Source organism: Thunnus albacares, chromosome 14 (assembly GCF_914725855.1).
Source record: "Thunnus albacares chromosome 14, fThuAlb1.1, whole genome shotgun sequence".
Taxonomy (NCBI): Eukaryota; Metazoa; Chordata; class Actinopteri; order Scombriformes; family Scombridae; genus Thunnus; species Thunnus albacares.
The window spans coordinates 24,749,199-24,761,568 of NC_058119.1; the positions used below are offsets into that span (position 1 = coordinate 24,749,199).

At 37.8% G+C, this 12,370-nt stretch overlaps 1 protein-coding gene across 1 annotated transcript in view; it reads right to left on the minus strand.

The window, feature by feature from the left end:
* Window positions 1–4,723: 4,723 nt before the first annotated feature.
* Window positions 4,724–12,370, minus strand: part of cdh5 (cadherin 5) — a 35,860-nt gene continuing 28,213 nt past the window's right edge. Inside the window, exon 15 of the mRNA XM_044371991.1 lies at window positions 4,724–10,733. Within this exon, the coding sequence (XP_044227926.1) occupies window positions 10,355–10,733 (379 nt within the window). The 3' untranslated portion in view covers window positions 4,724–10,354. The remainder of the gene's footprint in view (window positions 10,734–12,370) is intronic.

Genomic DNA, 12,370 nt, shown 5'->3' on the forward strand with positions numbered 1-12,370 from the left:
ACAGCTAGTTGTGAGCCAGTTGAGGGCCAGTATGCAACCTAGACAAGTGTGATGTGGAAACTTCCAGCGCACAAACACTGAGAACGGACTTTACAGTGAAGTCGGAGATATCTTGTGTCCAGCAATTAAACATATTTGCATATTCATAGATTCTGGAGTTTTCAATGAGGGAGAAGGAGTAGATGTCATTTCAGAGACTTTAATGAGGTAATTAAACCTTTTTTATGGAAAAAACATTCTAAATTTATGTTAAAACATGTCTGAGGGGGATCTTTAAATTTTGAAAGGTTGCGGTGTTTTGCTGCCCCCCCGGTTTATTTTGGAACTACAGATGTTGAGTGAAATGTTTCAGAAGTGGATATCATACATTAACAGTACATTGAGTATTAATCTTTATACATCATCACAGTATATAGGAATGTAAACTGATTATGTATAACCATGTATCTAAAATGTGTTTTTATTTGATAAAAGTGTTGGATGGCACATATTGTATAGAGGAAACATTTTATGATGTTAAAATCAGGTTATGAGGCAATGGATGAAAATACCTCCTTAAAAAACCTACACATATCAAATGCCTTCACACAAAATCATGTGATATGCACATGTAAGTCTGTTGCTGCAGTGTGCACAGGTAGGCACGCCACTCTCTCACATTCATCCGTGCTGTTTTTTCACGCTGACAGAAACAAACATAACTGCTCGTGACAAGATGCAGAGTATTCTCTAACTGGATTACATGCCGTAGTCATGTAAACAGCTACCCATATCAACTCCTTGTGCATGTAAACACATACTGCAGCCCACTTCAAAATTCAGACTTTCTTTGATCAGGCTTCAAAGGATTATCCTCTCGCAGTCTCCATGTAATCGTATTCAAGGATAAAGCATGTCTTGGTTTAATAGTCTGGTTTTGTCGTTTGACCATAACGCAGTGTTTAGCATGTTGCCGCTGGCTGATCCCGTCCCATACAAGCCACAAGTAGACCAAAGTTGAGCTGAGGTTGAGGGAGGAGGGAAGATGAGATGATAGAAGTATGCCTCTCTCTTCTCTTGATCACCAGCCGTCTTTCCTTTCAGTCTCTCTCCTTCCTGCAGACATCCGTCACATCTTCTAGCTATCCTCCTCGCCTGAATAACTGATGACAGGGTGAATTTGGTGTCTGTGCAGCTCCCAGGACTCAGTGAAAGCTTTTTAAAAGCATCCCTGTTCCTTATTAGGTAGTATTAAAAAGTGTTATAGTGGAATATGAGAACATTTCCACATCACCAAGATCTGACTCTTCATCAGATCTGCCTTGACAGATCTGATGAAGAGAGTCAAAAATCTGCTAGAAATGGTGAATCATGGTTCAGAAATATATTATGTAAAGTTTTGGATGGATATGGATGTTAACTCTGTGTTTTAATGTTTTAACGAGTGTCTAAAAGTATGAAGTGTGAAAAAACAACTCTGCAACACTAAGTTGACTAACTGGAAGAATCTTCCTTATTTGACCAAAGCGTTCACCAACACATTCTGTAAATCAGGGTGATTTACACTGTATATGCTGTACAAGAAGGCTGAATCCTCATCATTTATGCAACGAGAACCTCCAAGGGATCAGAAATCTTGAAAGTACACAACAAAATGAATCTCACAGTCGCAAACTACTGTCACAAAAATAGGGGATGTAATTTCAAACATGTTTTAAATGTTTAAAAATATTTATACAGAGTAAGAACGGCAAAATATCAATTAAATAACTGCAAAAAATGACTATAAAAACTTCCTAATACTAAGATCTTTGTTCATCATCCTTGGATGTAAGTTTCTGAGATTGTAGATCCAGAAAGCCTGTTTTTGTTTCGTAATAATGCCACCCCCTTATAGTCCCATATTTATCTTATCAATACCAACAAAAATCTCTTTTTTTCACCCTCCGATCACATGTTTTTTTTACAGGTGAAGCTGTTTATAGTCTTACCTGTGACTGGATGAATGAAGCTTTTTGTGTGTCTAAATGCACAAAGTGTACAGTAAAACTATCTGTCCGTCGGTGGCTTTTCTCTCTCTTTGGGCCTCCATCCACCCTTAAAGGAATAATCTACTCAGAATCTATCTTTTGATTATCACACATCAGTGGTCGAAGAAGCAGTGAGATAGAAGATATTTCACTTAAAGGACCAGTGTGTAGGATTTAGTGCCATCTAGTGGTGAAGTTTAAGATTGCAACCAGCTGAACCCCACCATCCCAATCCCCCACTCTCCCCTTCAAGCATGTAGGAGAACCTACGGTGGCCATGAAACTTGCGAAAAACATGAAAAGCCCTCTCTAGATCCAGTGTTCAGTTTGTCTGTTCTGGGCTTCTGTAGAAACATGGAAGAGCAACATGGCGGCCTCCATGGTAGAGGACCTGCTCCCTAAATAGATATAAAGGGCTCATTCTAAGGTAACGAAAACACAACAGTTCTTATTTTCAGGTGATTATACACTAATTAATAAATATGAATACTAAATAAAACTTATGAATATATTTTTAAGCTAAATTTCTTTCCCAGGTTGGATGAATTTGGTGTGATGGCCCTGCCTAATTTCTGCCTGGCTGAGTCATTAAAGCAACTGACTGCACTTGAGAGACGGGAATGGCTTTGGGTATGTAAGACCTGCTTCCCACTGGTCTTCTTTCTCTCTTCCTGGGCAGCCTTCATATCCTCCATGTTCTCTCAACCGCTAGTTGACTTTAGGTTTTTGCTTAAAAGTCAACCCAGCTATGTGTAAACGAGCTTGCTGGTCAACAGAGAGAGAGCCGTACTGCAGAGAGCTTTGTCTCTGTCTTTGGCACGTTTACAAGCACTGCACTTTTAATTTGCCATCTGTAATGAACATGTGTTTGGCATAAATATAATTTATTTTTAATTCATAAATACATCTATTTTTTAAGATACTGGGGGATAGTTTTGTTCAAAGTCAAGGGGAGGGTCTTGCTTTTTTTTTTTTTTTTTATAAAATCAAATATTCAGCACCCCTCCCCATCCCTGTAATTTTGTACTGAGCCTCAGGTAAACTTCCTGACACATATATGTGCATATATGTAGCTCGACACTGGGGATGTAACATTAAACTGAACGTAGCCTGAAGGTGTATAAACACCTGGTCCTATTTTTAAAACATGATTTGTCAGCCAGATCAAAATCTCCTCTTTTGAGGTTTAAAAAATCTCTCTCTCTCTCTCTTTCTCTCTCACTCTCTCTCTCTCTTCTTTTTTTGTCCCCACCCCCCCCCCCCCCCCAAACCCCCCTCCTGTACAGTCAATCATGTCTCGTGTGGACATGATCACATATGGAGATCTGACCCCTCAATCCAAAAGTCCTCACAATAATAAAAGCACATGAACCTGTGGTGAATTTACACTCGGGGTAAAAAAAAAAAAACAGAGGATATCCTCGGACTCACATGTCAAAGATCAAGGTGAAGGAGATCAGAGCTTTCCTCACGCTGCCTCACTGTGTAACATTTGACACGTTGGATTATTTTACAGCGAGGACCAGAGCTGATCTTCACCACATGGAATCTCATATACAGAAAACATTGACTTTATCAAAGCTGTGTGGAAATGTATACGTGTTGTGTTCATCAGTTTCATGTGTACACTCAAACTTTGTAGTTACTCGGTGAAAATCTGCTACAAATCATGCACCTGACCTGACCTCACTGTGGGGTTATATCAGCAAAAAACACCTTCCCCTTTTATGGGCCTGAGTGATGATTTTATCATGAGGACACATGATGTCATTGTTTCCAAACCAACCTTAAAACACTCCCTGAAAAGGCTTTATAATCATAACTCTGACATATGTTTTTTAAGTAAATATTTCTAGTTTTAAATATGTTTCCATCTGCTTTACTTCCTTTTTCTATTTCTTTTTCTTCAATAGCTTGATGAGGAAAAAAGAGATCTGGTCTAATGGCCTTAAAGTATTTCAGTTTTTCAATACATACAAGCTCACTTTTTGGCAATATTTCACCATTTTCATTCGTAAAAACACAAGTGCAAAAGTATATAATGTGAACATAATGTTTTGATTTGTTACCTCTCATTTTTTTGACTAATCTAATCTTGGTAATATTTTATTAGTTTAGCTTTCATTTCTCAGGCTGAGTGAGGCTGAGCGAGTGTTTTTAAAAGCACATGTACATAAAAACACCAATCACAAGACAAGAAAACATATTTGAGTGTTTATTTTTATTCTACACTTACAAAAATGTCAGGTAATAAAAAGTAGTTGCTATACACCATAAAAACAATATAGAAAACATTGTGTTCACCATCAAAAAATGAATTACAGTATTTTTTTTTTTTGAAAGTATAAAGGCACATTATGCTCCCTTGACAACCCTTACTGTATTTACACGAGAAAGAAATGTTTGTACTTGTTGGCTATTTTTTTTTTATTGGTTTGAAACCCATTTGTGTGTATGTACATGGGTACAATCACAAGCGCACGGACACACACAAGTGGACAAAACAGAAAATCACGTATTCACTCCGGCAGTCACTCATGCGTCAAACACCACTCTTTCAATTATAGAAAATGAGCCTATTGTTACTTTTTACAGCAATAAAAAGAGATTGTGTCAAGTTTAAAATCCTCTAAATACAGTAATGATGTGTAAAAAATAAAACAGGGTGAAGCCAGAGAAAAATCACAATTAGGCACATTTTTTTTGCTATATACATTTCACTCAGTACACTCCCTTAATAACACATGGGATACACAGATGAAATTACAGTTAAATCACTTAAAGGTCTGGTTTTTGAAAGTATTATATTGATATTCATGGGGTGTTTGTTTACTTGACATGAAGGTGAACAACTTTATTTAGTGCCTGGATCCCAACCTGAGAGATTCATTGTGACTGTTTGGATCCAAAGTGATTCACCATTTGATAGAGGAGACAAATGCCATCATACAACCACTGGTAGCCAACAATTAAAAACAATACAAACAATTATTATTAAAGACAAATGTGGCACTTAAATATAGATATTAAAAACCAAAGCTGGCAACATAAATCAAAATGGCATCACTGTTATGGACTAGATTTTCGAGATGTCTGATGCTCCTACTGGAGCAACAGTTAAAAAAGAAACGAAAAATGGTAGCATAAATCACCAGAGATTACCATGAAAATGCCCGTCAAATGTTCCAAAATCAACATGTTTTAGTTGTTGGGCTGTAAACTACGAACCTTTATTCCAATACAGTATGTTGAAATCAACTGAACACATGCTCCACATCTTTAAGTGTTCAATGACTGATTGTTTTCATGACTTTTCATTTGAGGTGGGAATGTATATTACATATTGTATATGTATAGTGTTTTTATACGTTGTTTGCAGAGCTCTGAAATGAGTGAGTGAAAACAGAGCTGGCTGAAATTGTCTCTCAAAATGTTTCAGACTTTCTCGTCCTAAGTGCACCCAACACTTATTATTGCTGTTAGGAAAGTAGATAACAGAGCGCCGCTGTCTGTTACAAGCTGCTGATTTCAACAAAAAAGATTTTGTTGTGCACATACTCAGTTTTTAAAAATAACTAAAATAATGGTAATAACAGACAAACAAATGCAAAAAAAACAAAACTTTATATTGTTCTGTCAACATAGAAAAGACTTTTAGGGATTTCAGACATGTCAGCAGTGGTATCAAGTGTTGTCACAAGACATTTAACATTTGTCCTTCTGAATAAAAAATGGCTTGCTTGTGACTAGAATGTAACCATCAGTGCAAATATCCAAAATGTAAAACAAATAACATAAGAGGCACAAACTGAGGCTAAAAGTCCCTCATATATTAGAATATTAATTTTCCTTTTCTTGACTTTTTGCCACCAAGGTGAGAAGTTGCCAATTATAAATTTTAAGTTTTAACTATTGTTATTCTACAAAGGTTTTTGTCTCAGACATTTCTGAGAAAGAATTTATCACAGTTGCTTCATAAAGATGCCAGGGTAACAGGATGTTATCACCGCTTGCTTGTGCGCTGTGTCTCAGCGTTTCATCACACACGTCTTTGGTTTTGAAGTGGTTCTGCTCAGCTGGAAAACTTATCACTGCTCTTCATTGTTCTCTTCATCTTTGTCTCTTCTTAACCCCCCAACCTCATCCCATGTTTCTACTTGCCTCGCCCCCTTTTCCTCCCTCCAAGGTTGTTTCCCATGCCTTGCTAACAGGAAGTGAGCACAATGTGTCGGCTCAAGAGAGAGATAACACACACAGGAAGGGGCGGGCACAACCCCCAGATGGACAGGAAGTTGACTCCACTGTTTGCTTTAGCTGATTAGAAAAGGGAGGGAGAGACATGGTGAGGCAAACAAGGAAGAAGGAGAGAAAGACTGAGAGTGAGGTGAAGGAACAGGCTGCTCTAAGTATATATATGAACCCAACAGGAAAGCATTGAGAAGGCTTCCAGCTATTGTATCCACCGTTTATCAAATGGCATTCCAAGCAAGCCAGAGTTTTAAGGAAACAAGTTCACGTCCAAACAAAACAGAATAAACAGGAGAATAAATAAACTAAATTCTCCAAACCGGAGTGAAAGTACATTTAAAGGTAAAGGGACTGTCCCTCTGAAGACATGAGACTGTGTGTGTGCATGTTTTGTGAAAATATTGCTATATAAACTTGACTGCATTAATGGAGTGACCGTGGGGGCACTCTCTTAACTTCTTCCATTCATTCTCTATGGTAGTTCTTATTGCTACGGATGTAATCCCCCCTCCGACCACAATGTGGGTTGTAATGGCAGAGTAGCGCTGTTCGTGTGTCCGCTCGTTGACTTCAGTGAATATCGCAGAGGCAGTGATTCAAAGTTTATGACTAACTTTGCTGAAAACGTAAATTATGAGATAGTCATGTCTTTTTATGTATGTGGTGAATGAAACGCAAGATGAAATTTCAGCTGTCTGAAGCTCATCAGGAGCTATTTGCGGCCAGAATATCCAACTTCACTTCGCTGCGTGTTGAGCTTTTTATTTTTGAATGGTCCATGTAGTGTTGTAGATCGCCCTGTCTCTTTTATGTTTATGTTATTCCTGTGTAAGAAAGACATGGTACAGGTCGCTGTTTATCGGCGATGGTGCTTAAACGTTCGTCAAGCGATACATGTAGAGCACAGCGTGCTGTCCTCGCCGTGTGCTGTTCTCGCCGTGTGCTGTCCTTGGTGCTGAAACATTTGAACGCGGCTGGAAACCTGTCTGACAACATAGCTTCACTGTATGTCTTCTTAGACATATGCTTACTTGGCTCAATAACTGACAATCTGTGATCATGGAAAGAATAGGACAGGATGTATCAGCTATTTTACAGTTGTGAATTTTAGAGAATTTGAGAATACTCCACCTTCTCAGTGCTGAGACTCTAGCTCCGCCCCTGGGTGCCACTTTACAGTCAGGCAAACTAATTTAAGTTGTCACTGATCTTTTTACCTCTATGGCCATTTTAAAATTAATTTCTAACTGCAGAAGCCATCATTTCTCTAAGGCCTTCATTTATACAAAAAGTCAAAATGACTGTAGTTATAAAACCTAGTGAGTCATTGATAAATAGTTTTTGGCTGGATGCTCTACAGCATTTCCCCAGAAGACCAGGGGTCAAACAGTCCATGGGAGTAGTGGTTCTTGATTACTTAAAGGGCAAATAGAATATCTTCTGTGTTAGCAGAGGATATTCTGTGCACTAAACATTGGGATTTTTCACTTTAAAGGGTGCTAACAATCTTGCAATTCATGAAATGTTGCTGCTGCTTTTTACTGATCTGTAAAGTATTGACTAATGACTTGCATAGAGGATAACTCACAAAAACTCTTGCAGTTATCAAAAAATAATGCACGATGAATACGAGTATGGCTCCAAAGAGTGTTATTTTTGGATAATTGTATGCTTCAGGGTGGTTTATCCTGTTTATACCATGCATACTTACAGTATTGTCTATCAGTATTTTTGGACTATACGCTCTTTCAGGTGGAAACTAAATAAACAGTGCTATGGTATGTAATTACAACTAAACCTTCTCATTAAAACCTCAACAACCAATCAGTCCAATTGACCTACGACAAATCATAAAGCCTTTGTAAGTTTGCCTTATTGTTAAATGGCACCGATTGCAGTTAAGAAATTGTTTCAAGATTCAGAGAATTCAAATTGTGTTTACTGATGGTCAGTGCTTTTTGTTTCTGAAAATCTGCAAAAAACATTCGAGGGATTGTCTAAATTTTAGATCAGAGATTTATGACCTCACAGTAGGCAAAAGGATGAGAGGTTAAAGTTATTCAAGCCACCTCAGAGCCATCGTAGCAGCACTTAGCTGCCCAACTAGCTGCTCTTGTCGCTCTGTGTTTCCTGAGTTGTCTGAATGACTTTTGTTCTAGTAGACCTCTGAGAATTTGACTTTCATCTCAACAATAAGTGTGATGATGGGTTCTGTCAAATAAAACATCGGAACACACTGTAATTCTGTCTGAGCAGCAGCGGTGCAATTTCCTGTCTGTCTGTCCATTGTCTTTTCTCTTCTTACAGCAGAAGATGACTGGGAAAACTGGCAAAATGACTCACTTAGAAAATGACTCCTCATTCATAGTGGTTGGTTTCAGGGAAACACAAAGACGGAAACGTTTTTTTCATGTTAAGACTTGTGGCCAGATAGAGTTGAGGAAAATGTTGCAAATCTAGCTATATACTTTTAATATAGCACAATTATTCGGCACAGATTAAGGGAAAATGGCCACCTCATAAAATAACCTACTGGACATCACAAACTAACGAACAGTATAAGTTTTCCAGAGATGAACTTTCCTTAAAGACGTCCCTCTTTAGTATTTCAGATAAAGCAAACACAACTGGCATCAACGCTTTAAACCTCTTTGAGTTAAAACTCATGTGGCTGCTCAAAGTTTTTGCCTCAAACAATAAACCAACATATTTACATCAGCTTCAGATCAAAAATAAAATCACCTCGTTCTTGCCGTGCTTGTGGCTCCTTTGTCAGATATTTAAAAAAACAAAACAAAACATCAAAGTTGAAAGAGATTACACGCAGTCAATACCGAAGATAACCAAAGAGTATGAAAAAAATCTCAAATCAACGTGAGTTTCTTTGACTTCCATTTTGCATCCCCAGTAGGAATCAACTAAACAAATTTTAACTTCCATTTATGTTAAAATTCCAATTTTAGTCAATGCAAATGCATATGCAAATGAGCTCACATCCAGATGACAAGCCTGAAATATGATACCCAGGATGTCTTTCAATATTAGCCAGGACTGTAATGTTCTTTTTGCGGTAAATGTAAACTTTATGTCCATATTTAGTTTATTTATATCTATCAAGTATGCATGTCTCACAAGAGACATGCATACTTGATAGATGTATATGTAGATGAATAGGTGCTTACACAGCACTAATTTTAAGAGAAAAAAAGAGAAACCCTTTACCTGTAATACTTTGTGCGAGTAAACACTCAAATGGGATGCAAAATGGCACTGCATGTGAAAGCTGAGACATGAATGTAATGCAAAAGAACATAAAGAATTTGAACAACTGAGTAACATCGCTGGCCAGCAGGGACCTGATTAACTCATCAGTTATCCAAGATGAACTCTGATTGGCTTCGGCTTGTAGTGCAGGGAGCATCTTACTGGGATCTTTTCAGCTAAAGAAAAAAGATTATGATGTCAAACATCACAGCAACAATCAATCCCCTTGAACATTTATGAAGCAGTTAATCTGCACTTCCTCCTATGACATCATGTCCTGGTGTTTTAAAATATTTTCCCGACATCTCATTGGAGGAAGCAAAGGTTGCCTCGTCATCACAAAAAAAAAAAAGAAAGAGAGAGAGAAAGAACTCTATAAACAAAAACTTCTTCCTTGATTCGACTTGATGGAGCTTCCTGGAGTTTGAAGAACATCTTATTTACTGACTATAAGTGAACAGACTGAGGATCCTTAACAAACTAATGGATTCAGGAATGACACTCGATGACAAAAAGTTAGTTGTTGTTACACTGGAACCAAGAGTGCCCTGATTCTGTTTTCAGATGCTAGAGAAGAGTTTGGAGACTTCATCTGCTAGATCGAAGCTCCTTATCCAGAGACAAAATGGACGGAATAAAAACGAGGTGTTGCTTCTTTGACTGTGTATATTTCCGGCATGCTTTTGGCAATGTGTGAGTGCATTTTTATGGCTGTTTTTGACCACTGGTGCACTGTGTGTGTATGTGAGTATGTGTGTGTGTGTGTGTATGTATGTGTGTGTGTGTGTGTGTATGTTGGCATCATGTATGCTTATTAGCAGACACCATCTCCATTAGTATTGATGGTAGTGGTCAGGCCCATCCACCCCATACAGCTCGGCCAGGGGCTTGAATCTCGGACCCCAGTCATTCAGGAAGTCGTAATCCAAGTTCGAGCCGGTGGAGGAACTTTCCAGAGAGCTGAGGCTGCCAGCTAAGGACTCTGGTCCCTCGTAGCCATAGATGTGCAGAGTGTCGTAGGGGAAGCCATCTCTGTCGTGGTCCGCCTCGCCTTTCTTGACCTCGATCATAACAGCCATGTCACCCTTACATGCGGTGGGTTGATGGGGGGGTTTCTGGACCATGGCGTAGAGAGAGGGATGAGGGTGGCGGTCCGGGTGGCGGAGTAGAGAGCCATCATGGCAAGCGGAAGTGAGGATGGAGACATCGTAACTAAAGAGAGAGGAATAGTGTATGTTATTGAACTGAGAGCTGGTTAACTCCTCTAAGAATGGGGTTATGAGCTGAGCTGTGTCCAGGGTCATAACGTTTTCTATTCAGTTGTATCAGGAAGATCCTGTCTGTTGTCAGAAACAAACTGAAATTTGTCCTAGATATGACAAAATAAGGACAATACAGTGCAATCGCCGGAAATTAAAATATAACCTAATAAAATACACTAAAAAATCCTATTTCACAATTAGAAAGTAACATGTTATCCTTTCGTAACAGCCCCCTTTCATATGCTCAGAGTTCTCTGAGAACAGAAACGTTGCTAATCATTACAGTTTCTGCCACTTTTTTTTTTTAGCCATTCATGAATCTGAATCTGTCCTACCTTCTGCAATTTGAGGTTGCACTATTTAGTATGTAAGATTATGTATGGTTTTAATACTATTCAAATATAGATTAGATTAGATTCAGATTAGATTAAACTTTAATGACTCTTTTTGGGTGAACTGGGTCAGCAAATTTATAGGATACGGCAAAGAATATAAATATTGCAAATGGGGAGAATTCATACAGTCTAATTTTTTCTATCAAGTAAAAAGATTGTAAAATAATAAAACTAAACATTGATACAAAGAAAATTTAATAAGCAATGTATGAAAATAAACATATACAAAAACAAATATATATGTATTTAAAAATTAAAATATGGCTGTGAAGATGCATTTAATATAAACAGAAATATTAATGTGAAGAAAGTTGACATTTAAAGCACAGATTCTTTTGTTTTCCTCCTTTGATTTAGTTTAATCACTGAAGTAAATTAGTGATGTTGTTTTGACTTTTTTTGCAAATTCATTCAGTTTCTAGTTTCATCATTAGACATTAATGAATTATTGTTGGTTGTTTAGTTTTAAAATAAAAACTTAGAGTCTACAGCTATGCTAATAGCTCTATGAGGCAGGGAGCTAAATGCTAACGTGCTAATTAGCACTAAACACCGTGTACCACTGAGGCTAACAGGAATGTCATTCGTTTTTCTGGTATTTGTTCATAAATCAAAGCATTGGACTTGATGATGGTGCTGAATGAAAAGTCAGAGATCACCAAAGTTACTACAAATCTTCCTGAAACCTGATTTCAGATGAAGTCAGATGAATGTCTGTACGAACATTACATGGCAGTCCATCCAGCAGTTTTTCAGTCAGGACCAAAGTGGTGGTCCAGATGAATCCACATGGCTAAAAAGGCTAAAAACTCTCATTACTTTGTGAGATGTCACTGAAGAAAATTAACAGTAAATGTTTCTCTGAAGAGAGGGCTGCTGAACCCTGTCAGCTTATTTCAGTTATCATTCAAAGATACCCACCAGACATGTAAGATATATGAAAATCCTCTGGTTCAAATAATATGTGTCTAATATGTTTTTTTTCCTCATAAGAAAGTACAATTGCCTCATTAAAAACCTTAAAATTACTTCTACTCCTTCTCCCTCATTGAAAATGCCAAAATTGATGAATATGCAAATATTATTCATTTCAAGTTTTCCTGGTGGACACAAGATGTCTCCGACCCCACTGAAAAGTCTATTAGTGTATCTGCACTGGAGGCTTCAAGTTTCCACACTTGTGTAAGTTGCA